This window comes from Ascaphus truei, chromosome 3 (genome assembly GCF_040206685.1).
Source record: "Ascaphus truei isolate aAscTru1 chromosome 3, aAscTru1.hap1, whole genome shotgun sequence".
Classification (NCBI taxonomy): Eukaryota; Metazoa; Chordata; class Amphibia; order Anura; family Ascaphidae; genus Ascaphus; species Ascaphus truei.
Genome location: NC_134485.1, coordinates 274,990,370 through 275,009,978, shown reverse-complemented (window position 1 = coordinate 275,009,978; position 19,609 = coordinate 274,990,370). Strand labels below are relative to the sequence as shown.

Genomic DNA, 19,609 nt, shown 5'->3' with positions numbered 1-19,609 from the left:
GGTAACATGTTCCTAACATGTCATGCCTATTTTTCAGTTATTTGATGTACGTGCGATACTCACCTGATTACTAATACAATTTTATTTATATACTACACAATGAGGTTTTTTGCGCTGTCTTTCTTTTTGTTTTTGCACTAGTTCGGTTTGTGGAGCCATACCATGAGCACAGCAGCATAATCTCTATTTCTGTAACAGGTTTACATTTGTTTATTTATCACTATATATATATATATTCACTTAAGCACAATTATCACGATTATATGAGCGCAGATCACTCTTTTCTTTATCACTTTGTTCTATAAACCTTGCATCCAGAAATATATAGTAGCTCATGACTTAAGGAACTATTATTCTACTAATTGGGACTCAGGATATACAGCTACGTCTCGTATTATTGAGAAAGACTGTCTTTTCATTTTTTATTCATCTATGACACATGGTGACAGATTAAGAACATGGAGTGTTTATCTGAGGATTCAGATGCCAGTCAGCCCAAATCTATGTCTTATACACACAATTGCACTGATAATTCAATACGCAGCAGAAAAGCAGCCCAGGTTTTTGAAGGATTAACACTACCAATCAGTGATGATGATATTGATCTACCCATGTTCTATAATAAATTTGAAAAAGCCCTATCAGTAGATATACGTCTTTGGTGGGACATTACCACTTTAGAAAATTACCGGTTAGCAAAAAGATTACAGAGGGGTTTGAGAATTACTAAAGTACCTTCATTTGGGTTCCCTTCCAAAGACTTTGAACTTGATTGGATTAAACTCCTTGATGAATGCTCATTCAAATTGATTGATTTAATTATTAAATACAAGATGGATGAGAAAAAGATTACATCTAAAGCAGTAATAGATCTTCAATCAAGATTGAGCAATCTCCAAGATTTAGTGGACTTTGAACGCTGTGATGAAAAATTAAGTAAATATATTAAAGCAATGGAGCAAGATTTGATGACACAGAAACAAAAGAAATATGAAAGAGATAAGACAGACTATTGTATGTTCATAATCAAATTTATATTTGGCAAAAGCCAGTTCAATATAGGAAATCTTATAAGAACAAGACACAGAAAAAATACCCACAGAGGGATAGAGAATATCCTAAAAAATCCACACCTAACAAATCCATCTTAAAGAGTAGATCTATAGAAGCCTCCAGCGTGTCTGACACCTCTGACATTGAAGGATGTCCAGCGTCTGTGTCCTTTTCAAATGAGCAGGATTCAGAGAGACATCCCTATGATTATGACGATCAAGATAGGAGATCATCAACATCCTTCTCTCATCGATATGAATCTTCTACCTCCTATCAATCTAAGGCTCCAAAAAACTATTTAAAAGAACCAGGCGCTCGGCCAAAAGAAAAAAGTCAGAAGGAGAAAAAAAGAAAGATGGACACTTAAATTTAGACACTAACAATGTTATAAATATATCAGGGGTAGAGCTTAAGAATGAAGAAATACAATTGTTGAACAAAGGCTTACATTTTGCGCCTAATGACAATTTCAATTTGTTCTCTACAGTTATTGAAGTTCAAAGGTTTATCAGGAAATTATCTCTAAAAAAAATGGTTTATTAATAAAACCATTTCTATTACTCCTCCATTTCCGACAGAGGAACTTGACATTCTTTGTCCAGCTCCTTTAACTGACAAAATGGACCAACATTTGTTTAATTTCAGAGAATACAGTACTATTCAAGATCTTAATGATCTTTTAGCAGAACATGATGAGGAAGAATCAGAAGATCTTGCCTCCTTCCTTACACATACTAAACCTTCAGGTCTTAAAAATAAATCCATTTTTTGCCCCACCTACAATAAAGGGCCATACTTAGAAACATTTGAAAAACTGGTCGAACGTGACCTTCAATCTTTGGCTAAAGGTTACACCTTCTCCAATGTCAGACCAGACAATCTTACAATGGTAGAACGTAACACACTTTATCAACTAAAAAAGAATGATACTTTAATCATAAAGAACGCCGATAAGGGTGGTGCCGTTGTAGTCATGCTTAAAGAACATTAATACAACGAAGCTATAAGACAATTAAGTGATAACTTCTATTGTAGACTGGAGAAGGACCCCACATCATTATATCTTACAGAATTATACACACTGGTTGATCTTGGCAGAGAGTTGCGGGTATTATCCAATCAGGAGTCACACTATTTACTTAATCAGTTTCCCACTGTGCCTATTTTTCACCATCTCCCAAAGATCCATAAATCTCTGGAATGCCCTCCAGGCAGACCAATTATTTCGAGTATTGGATCTTTGGGAGATGGTGTGTCTAGGTACGTGGATGTTTATTTACAGCCATTGGTAAAAACCCTCCCCTCCTATCTCAGAGACTCATCACATTTGTTAACTATGATTAAAGATATTCCTTGGTGTCGCACTTATTTTTGGGTAACATTGGATGTCACGTCTTTATATACCATTATTAGTCACCAATTGGGTATTCTAGCTATTACACATTTTCTTAATTCTTCCAATTTACACACTCCACAAATCACATTTTTATTAGATTGTATTATATTTCTATTACAGCACAATTATTTTTTGTTTGATCAGCACTATTATCTTCAGAAACAAGGCACTGCTATGGGCACTTCTTTTGCACCCTCCTACGCTAACCTTTTTATGGGTTACTGGGAAAACATTAAAATTTTCGGTGACACTAATCCTTTCCGTAATAAAATTAATTTTTTTACCGTCGATATATCGACGACCTAATCCTGATATGGAGTGGAGACTATACTACATTAATGGCATTTATTGGCTACCTGAATAAAAATACATTCAATTTGAAATTTTCTTCATTAATTCATATTAATCATATTAATTTTTTAGATGTGAATTTATATGTTGATGTTAAATGTACTATTGAGACAGACATATTCCGCAAACCAAATGCCCACAACTCTCTGCTAAGAGCCAACAGCAATCATCCTAGACCTTTATTACATGGTATCCCTGTGGGACAATATCTTAGACTAAGAAGGATATGTTCCACAGAAGACTTGTTTATACAACAATCAGAGATATTAAATAATAGGTTTAGAGATAGAGGATATTCCGAACGGGACTTTCATACTGCATATATGCAAGCATTACAAACTAATCGCTCAGATTTATTAAATAAAACCAATGTTGATAAAACAAAGAGACACAATGAGATTGTTAATAAACGTGAAGAAACCCCATTGTTTATTACTACTTACAGTAATCAAGCTAGTCAAATAAGAACCATTGTAGAAAAACATTGGAAAATATTACATCTTGATAAAGATCTGGCCACCGTAGTTCAAACCACTCCCAAATTTGTTTATAAAAAGGCAAAAACAATTGGGTATCATCTTCCCCCAAGTTTGTTTACGTCAAACTTAAATAAACAAAAACAGAATTTCCCAAAGGGGTTCCACAAATGTGGAAACTGCAATTATTGTAAATATGCAATACCCCTTTCAAGCATTGAATGTAAACATACGGGACAAACATATAAAATCAAACAATTTATGACCTGTACCACTAATTATGTTGTTTATAAATTAAATTGCATGTGTGGAAGCATTTAGATAGGCAGGACTATACGCCCCTTAAAAATTAGGATTTCTGAACATCTTCGCTCCATTAAAAAGAATGATCTTAGTTTACCTGTATCTAAACATTTTTCTAATTGTCCATTAGGTTCTATCAGTACCTTTACATTTAGTGCCTTAGAACAAATTACTAAACATGCTAGAGGGGGTAACAGAGAGGCAGCCCTCAATAAAAGGGAAATGTTTTGGATTTATACCCTCGGGTCATTATCACCCGGGGGTATAAATACTGATTGGGAATTGAAACATTTCTTGGGATAGGATTTTCTTCTTTTTCATAAAAGTCTAATTATGATTTCTTTATATGGTGATATAGATAGATGGAATTTTTTATACAATATATATCCATTATGTGATTATTACATTTTTTTCTAATTGCAATGTTGCTTATTTGAATCTCTTTAATATTTTTTTGTCTATATAGATCTGTTGACATCTCTATTTATTATCTATATTACAGTTACCTTTGTGTGCTATATACAACTGGGGATTGATTATTTACCATCTGCATCCCCAATATATAGATTTAATTGATTATGCTAATTATATATCTGACATTTTGATAAAGGCATCCTTGGATTAATTGGTATAATGGTTTAACTATTTATTATTAGTATCATCATATTTATAATAGTTTGACTGTTATTTTTATATTATTTTTATCATTAGTATACTTTCAATATATCCAAGAGATTTACATTATGATCTCTCAGTTTTTCAGAACATTGTTCATTGTTTTTATTTTGTTTTTACATTATTATACTCCCGCATTGACTGTCTTTGTTATTGTCTGCGGGGTATTATGACATGCGTGCCCCTTCTTGTGACCCACGTTAATTTTGGTCCATTCCCACCTTGTGGTGATGCTATTTACGTCATCTATATGGTAACGCGTTATGTTAGTAAACAGCCACCAGCGTGGCTTGCCCCGTTACATCACTTACGGTGTACGGAGTTAAGCCAATCAGCATTATATAATGCTTTGCTGTGTCACTTCCGGTGGGTGGATGATGCCTTACTGCGTCATTTCCGGTAGGCAGATATGGGCTATAAGAAGGGGCACCAAGTCAACACTCTGTACTCTCTGACGAAGCGCCAGTTGTGGCGTGAAAAGCTATGTTGTCGTTCACTCAAAAAATAAGTTTTTACCCGACCGGCTGTTATCCTGAATGATCCCTCCTTGGCACGGCTGTGCTCCGCTTCACCTCCCCTGTTCGGGGGTCACCATTCCGCAGCTTGGATATATGTCTCACTGTGCTGACCAACACGTGCATCTGAGGCTGGCATGCTCCACATCTGACCACACCCCACATTCAGCCGTTGGCTCTTCGACTCCTCCCTCTGGTGGAATCAGGAGTCCAAATCGGAATAGAAGGGGCGTGGCTATGAACTTTGGCGCCAATCTCAGATACTTTTGCAAATTTGTGAGCTTGCGTTTTGCAAACTCACCATGCGGTTCCTTTGATGTTCAGCGGGAACCGCTTTCAAACTTCAGGGTCCTCTACATGGTCCCTGAATTCTCCTACTCAGTGCCTGCGATGAGTTCCATCTCTGGGGGGGGGGCTATTTTTCAAGTGGCCACACCGGCTGGCATACTCCACAGGTACTATAATCCACCCCAACTGCAGGCGGATAGTCCCAAATTGGGGGTGCTGTCTTTCAAGTCATTCCCACCAGCTAAGCATACTATCCTGCCCTGCTTTGCTAGGATACACATTTGAGGACATGCTGTAGTCCCATCACGGGGGGTGCTGTCTTTCAAGTCGTTTCCCCCTGTAGACATACTATCTGCGGGCAGTAGGCTAATACCGTGCAGTTCAGGCACGTCTCAGCCATTTGAAGGTGAAAGGACTTGGCACTGGTAAAGTGGGTTTCAGGCACCTGTCAGATTTTGCAAATGTCCCTGACAAGATAATTAAATGGCCTTGATATGGTGTGGTCCAGACACCTCATCTGGCAGCGGTGAGGTTTGCAATCTTGAGCTGAATACCATCCTTGGGTATTGTAAGGAATTGCCATCCTGGCGGCTGTAGACCGTCTCCTCACCTTAAAGACCCTCCCGCGAAGGACGCACAATCTCGTGGCCCAGTTACGCGCGTGCGGAACTTGCGCGGTCTAACTCTCCGCCCGTGGGTTTCGACTCCGCCCCCTGCTCCGGCGCACTTGTACAGCCTCCCCGCTGATGCGCGTTCCAAGCTCTGCCCCCTGCTCTGATTATGGACAGGACTGGCGTGGGAGTGACGTGTGGTCTAAGCCCCGCCCCCTGACCTCCGTGACGCGTGGGTCAGCGCGCGATCGGTCCCGCCTCCATTGCTGATAGGGCACAGGTGACTCTCAACTTCATGAACTTAATAGGAATTTCATCGTGAAAGCAATCGAATATGTACTGACCCACAACTACAGTATTTTCTATTTCTATCCCAGTTCTACTTGCAGGTTTGCGGAACTGCCATGGGCACTCGGTTTGCCTCCAGCTTCACAAACCTATATATGGGGAACTGGGAAGAATCTTACATTTGGCAGAATAATCCATTTAAATCCAACATAATAGTGTGGCGTCGGTACATAGACGACATTTTGTGCATATGGGAGGGTGATGAAGAGTCAGTAAAAAACTTCATACAATATATTAACTCGTGCAAAATTGGTGAATCGTGTGATTAACCCTCCAGGCGCTCAGAATATAGCATAGTCCTGCTGGTGAGAGTTAATGAAATAAATCTTAGAGACCCAGGCTAAATACAACCTAAATATAGTGAGATATAAGATATAATGATTCCCCCCAACCGGCTCACCAAGAGCACCATAAGGTTGGGACACGGGAAACTCACGTGTAAGTCCTGTTAGTTGTTTTAAAAGCCTGCGCGGGTCTTTCTGGTGTAGTTAGAATGCCTGCTTCTCCCGGATGAAGCCAGGGTGTCTCCGTCTCTTGATCTTCAGTCTTCACCGCCAACCCAAGACCCGCGTATGCGGAGGGCGGTCACCTGACCGGCGGAGTGAGCGGTGTTTCCGGATGACGTCACGGCAGACCCAATGGATGAAAAGCAAACCAGCAGTAACTCAGCGTGCAGACGCTTGATATAGCAATGTAGAAAAACCTCCCAAAAAGAGAAAAAAGCACAGCACAGCACGAAGAAAGGATGAAGGCTGATGTGGGAAGTTAAAAATAAGCTTTATTTGCACAAGGTGCAAGCAAGTCCTCTTGACGCGTTTCGGCCAAGCAGGCCTTTGTCAAAAGAGTGATTCGCTTGCATCATAAGACATCTAGTTATACACCAGCAAACCTGTGACAGCTGTTCAGATTACTCCACACAATGAGTTTCAGGTGTCTAGTATAACAATCATTGATCCTCACCGTATCAAAACATTAAGCTCGCATAGTTTAACCAAGATGTCAGATGAAAAATATAAAAACACAAAAATACAAAGGTATATATAAAATGACCAGTCATTGTAACCACAGTTATAAACATGTATAAAGATGTTTCAAATTGGTGTATTAATGACAGGTCAATGAAACATGAAATCTGTACTCCTTGAGCATGTATAAAGCAGTAATCATTATTTTATATATCATTGCAAACCCAGACGAATGGGGTAGGAGAATCAGGTGGCTGTAACAGGCAAATTAAACATTTTCAAACATTTTTATGCATAATAAAAGCGTTTTTATAAAACACATATATAGCACTTTGTCCCGACATGATGTGGCAGTAGTTGAAAGATATAAATGGGCAGTCCATAAATGGGAACGGTACTAAATCATACATAATTTTTAATATAAATATAATATATAAGTCAAAAAACAATATAAAGTAATTGATGATGAACCAGGGAAAGGAAAGGAAAGGGAGGGGGGAGGGGAGGGGGGGGAAAGGAAGGGGGGGGAAGGAAGGGAAGGAGGAGAAGAGGGGGGGGGAAAGGGGGAGAGGGAAAAAGGAAAAAAGCAGAAAAAGAACCAAACAAAAAATGATTGATAAACATAACATAAAAATAACCAAGATTAATCATGAAGAAAATGCTTTAGTTCCCATTCTACATTGAGACCAAAAGGTTGCAAACTATTGAGAGAGAAAACCCATGACATCTCTTTTTTGTTTAAACGGTTATGTCTATCCCCACCCCTAGGGTGGATGGGAATATGTTCAACACCGCAGTAAGAAAAATTCTTAAGTCCCCCATGTGGACATAGTGAAAAATGTTTTGAGACCGGATGTGATAGATCACGTTTGTTAATAAGTCTGACATGTTCAGAGATTCTAACATATAAAGATCTTATTGTTCTACCTACATACTTTTGTTTGCAACCGCAGGTGATGACATACACTACATGTGTAGTTTGACAATTAATAAATGTATTTATCCGCTGTTTACAATTCGGGAACCGTGTGCGAATTCTTTTGGTGGGGTAGGCATACTTACAATAGTTACAAAAACCACATTTAAAAAACCCTTTTGGTATATTTCCAAGTTTAGGATCTTTTGATTGGAACATACTCTTGGATATGGATGTGGCAACTGTATTGGCCTTTCTGAAGGCAAATCTGGGACCAGAATCAGTGTATTTCTCAAGATCAGTATCCATCTTGAGTACATTCCAATGCTCCTGAATAATTTGTTTTATCTGGAATGCTTGCTTACTGTATTTTGTTATGAATAGGGGACTATCCATTGTGACTGTCTGTTTGCCCCTATTATTCTTTTTATGAACTAACAGTTCTTCTCGTTTCATCAGATCAGCACTTGAGAATGCCCTATCAACAATCTCTTGTTTATAACCCCTAGAGAGAAATTTCGAACTCAGAGTTTTGGAATGTTCCAAAAATGTTTCCTGGTTGGAGCAGAGGCGTTTATACCTCATAAATTGTCCTTTAGGTATACCTTGGATCAATGCTTTAGGGTGACTGCTACTAGCATGCAAGTATGAATTCCTGGCGTGCGGTTTAGTAAAAATATCAGTCTGTATACACTGGCGACACACTTTATTCGAGCTCGGCTAGTCCCACGAATTCGGGTATACCCGGGTGTATTGAGGTTTGTGACTGTTTTCTGCCCGAGTGCATTGAGGTATTTTCCAAGCAGGGATTGAAGCATTTTATTCCCGCTGGCTGCAATACTGCACAGTACATATATATATACTGCATTACAATTCATGAATTTATGCCATCTGGTAGACACGCGAAGCATTGCAGCCTATTAAATCCTAATCATTATCATTTAACAGATCAGCCGCCCGTCAGCCAGGCATGAACCCAGGCTGGGAAGGCAAATGCAACGGGGCTTGTCAGAGGTGAGGAGCGGCGCATTCCAGGTATCTGCCAGGTACATACCGGGTATTTGCTCGAATAAAGTGTGTCGGTGCAGTACCTGTTGCAGGATCACCATGGATAGTCACATCAAGATAATTTATTTTTTCAATGTGTGTTTCAAAAGTGAAGTGAATATTAAGGTCATTACAGTTAATATCGTGAATAAAGGAGTGAATACTATCAAGATCACCATCCCATATGAAAATTAAATCATCTATATAACGTTTATAATAAATGATATTTGAACGAAATTTGTAAGTGCTACCAAATATGTGCTGAGATTCCCATAAACCCATGAAAAGATTAGCATATGAGGGTGCAAAAGAAGTCCCCATAGCTGTGCCCTGTGTTTGTAAGTAGAATTGTGAATCAAATAAAAAATAATTGTGAGTCAATAAAAAAAGAATTGCGTCATTAATAAAAGTGCAGTGGAAAGTGAGGAAAGTTGAAGATAATAATAAATGGCACGAAGTCCGTGTTGGTGTTTAATAATAGTGTACAATGATGTGACATCCATGGTGACCCAGCGATAACCTGTCTTCCAAGTAATGTCCCTTAATGAAAGCAGTAATGCTGAAGTGTCTTCAATTAATGACGGTAGGGTTTTAACAATTGGTTGGAGAAACTTGTCCACGTATCGTGACACACCATCTCCCAAAGATCCAATACTCGCCACAATGGGACGCCCCGGAGGGTTTTCCAGTGACTTATGGATCTTTGGGAGATGGTGAAACACAGGGACGATAGGGGATTCGCACGTCAGGAATTGTCTTTCTTTGTTTGATATGACGTATAGTACGTCACCCAGTTCAAGCAGTTTTTCAAGCTCACCAAGAAACCTTTTTGTGGGGTCTACTTTGAGTTTAGTGTAGAAGTCAGTATTACTCAATAATCTAAGAGCTTCATCTCTGTATTTATTTGCAGATTGAACAATTATTGCACCCCCCTTGTCGGCATTTTTGATCACAAATCTTTATTTTTCTTAAGGTCTTCTAAATCAAGTCTTTCTTGTGCAGTAAGATTATCAAGTGTGGGAAATGATTTCGAAAATGAATAACCTTTGGCTAATATTTTGAGATCTCTGTCAACAAGTCGTTCAAATGTAGTTAAACATGGCCCTTTGGTGTTATAGGGAATGAACGTAGACCGTCTTTTAAGATTTGAGTCCGTTCGACCGAAAAAAGGGGGTTCAATAATTGCATCTGTACATCCCTCTTCATACAGGGACTGTAAGTCAAAGGTACATGCAGTGTCTGCAAAGGAAGGAGCACTCCTAACTGAAACAGAAATTTCATCACTATCATCATCATCACAGGGTTTGCCATCTTATTAGCAAATGTGATCTATCACATCCGGTCTCAAAACATTTTTCACTATGTCCACATGGGGGACTTAAGAATTTTTCTTACTGCGGTGTTGAACATATCCCCATCCACCCTAGGGGTGGGGATAGACTTAACCGTTTAAACAAAAAAAGAGATGTCATGGGTTTTCTCTCTCAATAGTTTGCAACCTTTTGGTCTCAATGTAGAATGGGAACTAAAGCATTTTCTTCATGATTAATCTTGGTTATTTTTATGTTATGTTTATCAATCATTTTTTGTTTGGTTCTTTTTCTGCTTTTTCCCTCTCCCCCTTTCCCCCCTCCCCCCCCCCCCCCCCTCTTCTCCTCCTTCCCTTCCTCCCCCCCCCTTCCTTTCCTCCCCACCTCCCCTCCCCCCCTCCCTTTCCTTTCCCTGGTTCATCATCAATTACTTTATATTGTTTTTTGACTTATATATTATATTTATATTAAAAATTATGTATGATTTAGTACCGTTCCCATTTATGGACTGCCCATTTATATCTTTCAACTACTGCCAAATCATGTCGGGACAAAGTGCTATATATGTGTTTTATAAAAAACGCTTTTATTATGCATAAAAATGTTTGAAAATGTTTAATTTGCCTGTTACAGCCACCTGATTCTCCTACCCCATTCGTCTGGGTTTGCAATGATATATAAAATAATGATTACTGCTTTATACATGCTCAAGGAGTACAGATTTCATGTTTCATTGACCTGTCATTAATACACCAATTTGAAACATCTTTATACATGTTTATAACTGTGGTTACAATGACTGGTCATTTTATATATACCTTTGTATTTTTGTGTTTCTATATTTTTCATCTGACATCTTGGTTAAACTATGCGAGCTTAATGTTTTGATACGGTGAGGATCAATGATTGTTATACTAGACACCTGAAACTCATTGTGTTGAGTAATCTGAACAGCTGTCACAGGTTTGCTGGTGTATAACTAGATGTCTTATGATGCAAGCGAATCACTCTTTTGACAAAGGCCTGCTTGGCCGAAACGCGTCAAGAGGACTCGCTTGCACCTTTTGGGAGGTTTTTCTACAATATTTTAACTCGAACACATACAATTTGAATTTTATCCACAATACTAATAGTGTTAGTATTGACTATTTGGATTTAGTTTTATCAGCTTCAGTTGTACATGGTATCAATACAGTAACTTTCTTTAACAAAGTAGATACAAACAATCTTTTATTGGCCTCCAGCAACCATAAACCATCATGGATATCAAACATACCTGGGGGCCAATCTATGAGAATAAAAAGGAACTGTACTAACGAAACAGATTTTGACAAACAGGCTCAGTTCCTGTTTATGAGATTCATGGAGAGGGGGTATAACTACAAAAGATTAATGTCTGAATTAGACAGGGTCAGAAAAATGGACCGTACAAGTATGCTGCTACCTAGAAATAAAAAAGTACACAAAAAACATGCGAGACTGAGAAGAAAATTACTGTTCCATTTATTACAAACTACAATTCCATAAACAAGGGAATTGAAGGAATTATTAAAAAACATTGGGGTATACTCTCTATGGACCCTATATTGAGTGGTCATATTAGTCATTCTCCTTATTTCATCTATAGGAAAGCGAGAAGTTTAAAAGATGCTTTGGCACCTGGTGACATTGGTAGGGATAATGTCCAGTTATCGGGTTTATCCTGGCTTGGTAGTAAACCGGTCGGGAATTTTCCATGTGGAAAATGTTCTGTCTGCAAACATCTTCACCCTGCAAGCAAAACTTTCCAATCACAAAATGACTCTACATCCTATGACATTACGGAATATATTAATTGTAACACTACACATGTTGTGTATCTTCTTGAATGCCAATGCGGCCTACAATATGTGGGCCGCACAAAACGGAGTATCAAACTCCGCATTCAGGAACATATTAGAAACATTAAAAATGCTTTACAGACCCATAGTGTTAGTTGTCACTTTGTTCTGTATCATGGTAGGCACCCATCTTCCTTAACATTCAAAGGGATTAAATGTGTTCCTAGAAATAGAAGGGGAGGGGACAGAATTAAGGATGTCTCTATACAAGAGACATTCTGGATCCATAAATTAGGTACCCTGGCCCCTAGGGGCCTTAATGAAAACATAGATTTATGGTGTCTCTATTAGTATATATCCCCATTGAGATATACGTTATTCCTGTGCTTTGTCTTCCAATATATTTTTATTAGGTATATATATGTTATTATTTCATGTATATTACCATATGTTCAATTTTCCATACTAACTGATGTTTATTGTATTTCAGCTCTATTTTATTTAATATTGTTGTTTCTTCCTAATATGATGTTTTTTATTAAAAGTTTAGTATACCAAATATATATGTACATTTTTTATACCATGTTTGTTAACCAGATTGTGAAGGGTTAATTGGGAGACATGATCTCATCCTCTCACAAAATTAAGCAGCACGGTCTGCAAGTCTATTATGGGTGCTCATTGCTATTGAGAGCTTGTGATTGGATGAGGACGTTGTTCCAATCAACCAACCAAATGTAACCTTATTGTTTAAATACCCACCAATCACGATCATGATACTATCCCTGATGAAGTGGCTTTCAGGCCACGAAACCGGTTGGAACTACGAGGTGTAACGAGTGACTCCTGAATTAACTTTTGGTGGCCTTCAGTCACTGCTTCTATTACCCATTGGGAGCTTGTTGGATTTCGAGTGACGTCATTCCTGCTTGACGGCCGTCCTCGTCAGACGGCGTGTCGTGAAGCCGTATTGAGGAACTGCACAGCAGGTGGGAGTGCATCATCGGCTTCCCCTGCAAAATCTCCTTCTCTCCTCCCGGCCTCATGGACCAGCTGATCGGAGGGCTACAAGCTGGAAGGAGAGTATTGGATACAAGAACTAGCCGAGTGACCTGTATCCTGACATCCACCCTGCATGCCCAGCTGTCATATCTGAGGGACTGAGTACCAGAGTGTTCCTTCTCTCCACGGCGAGCGGTGTTGGTAACTTATGCCTGAGTGCATGACATGCCTGTAAAATTTTAACCTGATGTACGCAGATATATATTCTTTTATGTTATATACATTTTTTGAAAGTACTTCACTATTGTGTTTGCGCTGTTTTTTCTGTCTCGCTGCTATTTAGGGGTGCTGAGCCTCTACACACATAACAGCTGCAGACGCCAAACTCAACAGTCAGAGGTTGTTGATTATTTAATTAATATATCACAGAGGTGTTTATGGGTTACTAGTACATTAGAGAATAACTTTAGTTGCGCACTGTTATCCCTTTCTTTTCACTGATAGGGCACACCTGTGTGCACCAGCAGCCTATTGGATTTCACTTCCTGGTTCCACCCTGGCTTTCCATTGGAGGGTCTTCCTATATATACCTTCCTGCTTCAGACTCACATTGCTGAGCATAGTCTAGTGTGACGCCGTGCCCTGCTGTATTCTTGTCCTGTGACCTTGCCTTGCCGTGCCCGTTAACCTCTTGTTGCCTGACCCTGCTTCTCCATTTGGACTCCGCACCTCTCCTTTCCTGATCCGGCTACGAACCACAGGAAATAGTTATATGCTCCGAGGTGTGCTTCACCAAACATATTCGTTGACTTGAATGAGGCTGCGATCGGCTGCTTTGGAGCATATTGATTTGCCCACAAAGTACAGTTGTACAACAGAATCATACTAGACAGTTGTCTCAGTAAGTGCCCACAATTAGCTGGGGGTTAGCAGCAGTACATGTAAGTGTATCGGCATAAGAATAACAGGAGTAAGATATATACAGCTAAACCCCGTTATAACGCGCCTCGTTATACCGCGATTCGGTTATAACGCGGTTTTCCCGTGGCTCCCGTTTAAAAAAAAAAAAAAAAATTAAAAATAAATTTTTTTTTTACATTTTTTTTTTGCACACTGCACACTGCACACTGCACACTGCACACTGCACACTGCACACTGCACACTGCACACTGCACACTGCACACTGCACACTGCACACTGCACACTGCACACTGCTCATTGCTCACACTGCACACTGCACACACTGCACACACACTGCACACACTGACACTGCACACACACTGCTCATTGCTCACACTGCACACACTGACACACTGCACACACACTGCTCATTGCTCACACTGCACACACTGACACACTGCACACTGCACACACACTGCTCATTGCTCACACTGCACACACTGACACACTGCACACACACTGCACACTGCACACAATTATTATATAGAAATAAACAGACAACTGCACTTTAACAGATGTATTTTGCCTGTACAACGTCTTGTGACTTTTGTTTCACAAAGTTAAGGGGGTGGGAAGTCATTGTGCTGTGGGGGTTGGAGGGGTGGCGGGGCCCTGCGCTGCGGCGGGCCCTGTACTGCGGCAGGGGGGGGGGTTAGCGGTCTGTGTGTGTGAGTGCGAGTGCCTGTCTGTGTGTGTGTGTGAGTGCGTGAGAGCCTGCATGTGTGTGCGCGCGTGTGTGTGTATGAGTGCGTGAGTGCCTGTGTGTGTGTGTGTGTGTGTGTATGTGTGTATGTATGAGTGCTCCAGCCCGAGTCCGTGGAGGGAGGGGGGGGGGAGAGTAGCGGGTCCCCGCTCCCATCTCCTGCCCCGCGGCCTGTCCCGCGGTGACAGGGGGAAGCGGGGAGCGGAGGGACACCCCCGCTCCCATCTCCTGTCCCGCGGGATGAATATGCGCTAAAGCGCGGTGGCCATTTTTTTTTCGCGACCCCGTTAGTAACGCGGTGGTCTCGGGGTGGACCCCGAGACCCGCGTTATAACGGGGTTTAGCTGTAGTTGGTCTCGTAGGTGTAGTGAGTGTAATTAGAATATGCAGCTTTACTTTGGTTATATGATAGTTCACATTTGATGGCTATTTGCGAGTGACTGACCTTTCAGTTTGTTTCCAGTTACTTGAGATGGCTCCAGATAGCTTCTCGGAAAAATGTTAGCTGTGAGATTGCCCCAGGTTTGTTTTAGAATAATCGTCGGCACTACAGTATGTATCAAAATGGTGCAATTCGCTCAAAAACACAGAGCAAATATTTGCATCGGTATCAATTTGTGAGCAGCAACATGTACGAAGCTTTCAAATCCTGCTTCTTACATTTGGTGCATATATCTTTTGAAGAAGAAGTCAACACCACCTAAACCTGGCAGATTTAGTTCACACGAAGAGAGAGGAAAACTGCACCAGTTATAGGGACAATTTTCCATAGATCTCATTATAATAACTCACATAAATACTCACGGCGCAAGTGAAACAATTTGTACCAAAAAATGGTGCATGCATCTTGATACATTGACACAGAGTCATGTTAATATGGCACAATGTGCACTAGTTTGTGGCATTTTATACATACACTTCATTGGGGGTTATACATTGAAATGTGATACTGCTGATTAGGGCACTATTGCACGGAGACTCTTTTTTACTTCAATGGGAGTTATTAGAATAGTGACCCTGATCAGCACTATGGCAGTTTAATGAGAATGTATGTCTTTATTTATATAGCACCATTAATGTACATAGCACTTCACAGCAGTAATATATGTACAATCATATAAATAATATAAATAACACATAAAGAGGAGAAGTGCTTCAGACATTAAAAGTAACATTTAGGAAAAGGAGTCCCTGCTCTGAAGAGCTCACAATTTAATTTGTTGGCAGGAAGAACATACAGAGACAGCAGGAGGGTGTTCTGGTAAGTGTGTCTGCAAGGGGCCAAGGTTAATATATGAGTTGTTAATTATCAGCCATGGAGCTACTCATATGCTTCCTTGAGCAATTGTGTTTTAAGGCGGGTCTTAAAGGTGGATAGAGAGAGTCCTAGTTGGATATTGATGGGAAGGGCATTCCAGAGGTGTGGGGCAGTGAGTGAGAACGGTTTAAGGCAAGAGAGGGCTTTAGATCCAAAGGGGTAGATAGAAGACATCCTTGAGCAGAACGCAAGAGTTAGGATGGTGAATAGCGAGGAATTAGGGCTGAAATGTAAGGAGGGGCAGAAGAGTGTAAAGTTTTACATAGTTACATAGTAGATGAGGTTGAAAAAAGACGTACGTCCAACAAGTTCAACCTATGCTAAATTTAGAAAACAGATACTTTATCCTATATCTATACTTATTGATCCATAGGAAGGCAAACAAAAAAAACATTAAGGGGAAAAATAAATTCCTTCCTGACTCCAAGAATTGGCAATCGGATTAATCCCTGGATCAACATCCTACCCATGTTTACTTATTTGGTAAAAGTGAGGAGAATTGAGTGTGTGAAACGGGTTTGATAGGAAGCCAGGGGGTGAATTTCAGCAGGGTAGACGCTGAGACAGATTTAGGAAAGAGTACAGTGATTCTGGCAGCCGTATTTAGGATAGATTGTAGGGGAGACAGGTGAGAGGCAGGAAGGTCAGACAGCAGGAGGTTACAGTAACCGAGACGGGAGAGAATGAGGGTCTGCGTCAGAGTTTATGCAGTCGAGCAACAGAGGAAAGGACGTTGAGTAATCTCGTATGTCTGCAGGTTAAATAGAGGACCACAATTGTAATGCAGCAAAGTGGTTTTTTTTATAGAGTGTCCCATTACACAGGCAAAAATATGTTTTTGAAAACATCTTCTCTATGTAATTGCTTCCTTTGCCAGATTGAAACATTTTACTTGTTTCCAGTGAAAAATACATATTTATAGTAGTTGTTGCTTTTCTCCTTGATCTCTTTGGTTAATAATGGCAAACATAAATGACATGTCAAGAAAAAAAAAAGTGTACATTAACGATATGCCTGTAAATACAACTGTTTACAAACAATCCTTATTATGAACGAGATAAGGTAAAGATTGTTAAAAAGATGCAAAACGTGGCTATCCTGAAGGCGCTGACGAGACTGCCCCTTTAAAAAGAACGCTGCTACTTTTAAAAGCATTAGCTTGGACTTTGCTTCTTTTTCAAGCTCTTCCCTGAGGTTGATTAATCTTACAGTTAATTTGAAATCATTGTGTAAAGTAGAAAATTACATTGAAATAGCAAATACAAATAATAAGGTCAAATTAAAAAAACAATTATTCTTATAGTATTGTCTCTTATTAATTTAGCAAATTTCTCTATTTATATATAATTATATGTAATTCATTTTAACTATTTCTTTTGTTGCTGACTAAGTGTTTTTTTTTTTTTTTAACATAAAGGTCCTTTGTACCTCAGCACAATTTATCCCAGTGAAGCGTGAAAACCATGTTTTACAAGCACATTATATTTTTGCAACACGAGTAATTTGACCAGTTTGCAGACCATGCGTACAGTACTGAGACCACCAAACGTCTTCGCCTTACTATCATTAGACACTGCTTGTGAAGGCTCCTTTTAAAAGATTTTGTGAGACTTTATGGACATGTTTGGAATACAGATTTTAGCTTTAATACTTTGTATTTCTGGCATTGGAGCTGTTATTGGTGCAATCACATCAAACGAGTGGAAAGTAACTAGCAGGGCAACCTCTGTCATTACTGCCACTTGGGTGTTTCAGGGCCTGTGGATGAATTGTGCAGGGAATGCTTTGGGCTCATATCACTGCAGACCTCATTTAACGATCTTCAGATTAGAAGGTAAGAATAGCTGTCGCATTCTCTGACGGTGCATAAAAAAAGCTGAAATTCATGAAACTTTACATAAAACCATTTGTATGCTGTAGATATGTTGTACATATCTATTTTCACCACTGTGAATGTACCGTATAAAAATACATTTGAAAACTAAATTCAACAGTTTGTGGTCTTTCCTACACTGTCATCTGTATGTATCATAAACAAGAGCTTTATTGTCTCACTAAATGTGCATTTGCATGTCTCAAATTCTATTTACTACTAAAGAACGAATTGAGATGTTTGTATATTATTATAATTATTATTATTATTATTTTAAATGACAAAGAATGACTGTTGAAAAAAAAAAAATCTTTATTTTTAGAAGTGTTGCAAGAAGATTCATGTAACGGGGTCTAGAAGAGTTTAAAAATGTTAATTACCCAGTAAAAATTAAACAGTTTACTGTTAAACATACAGCCAAAATAAATCATATTTTATTACATAATTGATTATCTCAAATGTAAGTTACTTCCGCTTCACTTTTAAATAAGATTGTTCTGATTTTTCTAATCACATTTGATTATTTTTTTTCCTATTTTTGAAAGGAGCTTCGGGGTTATTCAACCAGGTTACATTGCATGGTAATGCACCCGATCCAGGGGCTAACTGCCTTTAAACTGAAAGGCAGATAAAGCCAAATCGGACCCATTAACCCACACCCAACCTTAATGAATCAACGCCTTTGTAATTGTTTTAGACATTTGATGCTCATTATTTTGTTTTGTTTTCTTGATTTTGCTCTCTGCAAATCGGTGAACAGATTTTTAAGAATGTGAACAGAATATGAGCCAATACAATTTTCACACAGAGCATTTCAATGCTTTTCAGAATTAAAAGTGAGTGAGTAGGTGATACTTATTATTTGTACTATTATATAATTAGGACAGTTTTTGAGAACAATGAGCTTTTCTTCAAGTCGACAAGAACAGGGCAAGAGGGTTGCTTGTCTTAAAAAAATATTCTGTAGAGCTGAGTAAAACCTTTCCCCATGTTCATGAATGTGGCAAACCTGTCACCTTGGCTGTTACCACAGTTTGTTTTTATATAATGTCCCCTTGCAAGAACTTGTCTTCAAACTTTACTCATGCATTTGTATACACATATTTCAATAATAGTTTTTATATTAATAAACGATACTGTATGTTGAAGTGGGAAAGAGCATGCCATGAAAAATTATGTGGAAAATTTTGTTTAGTCACTTTAAAAATATATTACAATAAGACTGTGTATTCTTGTTTTATAGTATAGGTCCTCTACCTACCCTCAGTATTCTTAACAACTTGTTTACTACCGTATTGGCCCGAATATAGTGCAAGGGTTTTCCAGAAAATTGCCCTTCCAAAACCCGCACTCGCACTATATTCGCAGCCTAGCATTTGCACTGGGAAAAATCCAAGATGACCGCCATGTTACGGTGAACAGATGTCCCAGTTTTGCAGGGACTGTCCCGATTATTAATGAGCCGGTGTCCTCCCGGTTTGGGGGTAGGAGGGGAGTGGAGGTTGGAGGAGATCAGAGGAGGATGCCGTGGAGCCGATCGGATAAGAACAGCTGGAGCCGGTAGAAGAGAGGAGAGGAGGCTATCTGCCTACTTACCCACTTCTGGGCAGCAGGTGGCGCTGCCGAGCACTCCTGCTCTGAGCTGCTTCTCTCTAGATCTCCCAGCTTTGTTTGTGTGT

The 19,609-nt window shown here is 39.4% G+C and overlaps 1 protein-coding gene across 1 annotated transcript in view; it reads left to right on the top strand.

The window, feature by feature from the left end:
• The first annotated feature begins 17,579 nt into the window (after positions 1-17,579).
• Positions 17,580-19,609, top strand: part of CLDN10 (claudin 10) — a 159,035-nt gene continuing 157,005 nt past the window's right edge. Inside the window, exon 1 of the mRNA XM_075590856.1 lies at positions 17,580-17,891. Coding sequence (XP_075446971.1) covers positions 17,672-17,891 — 220 coding nt within the window. The 5' untranslated portion in view covers positions 17,580-17,671. The remainder of the gene's footprint in view (positions 17,892-19,609) is intronic.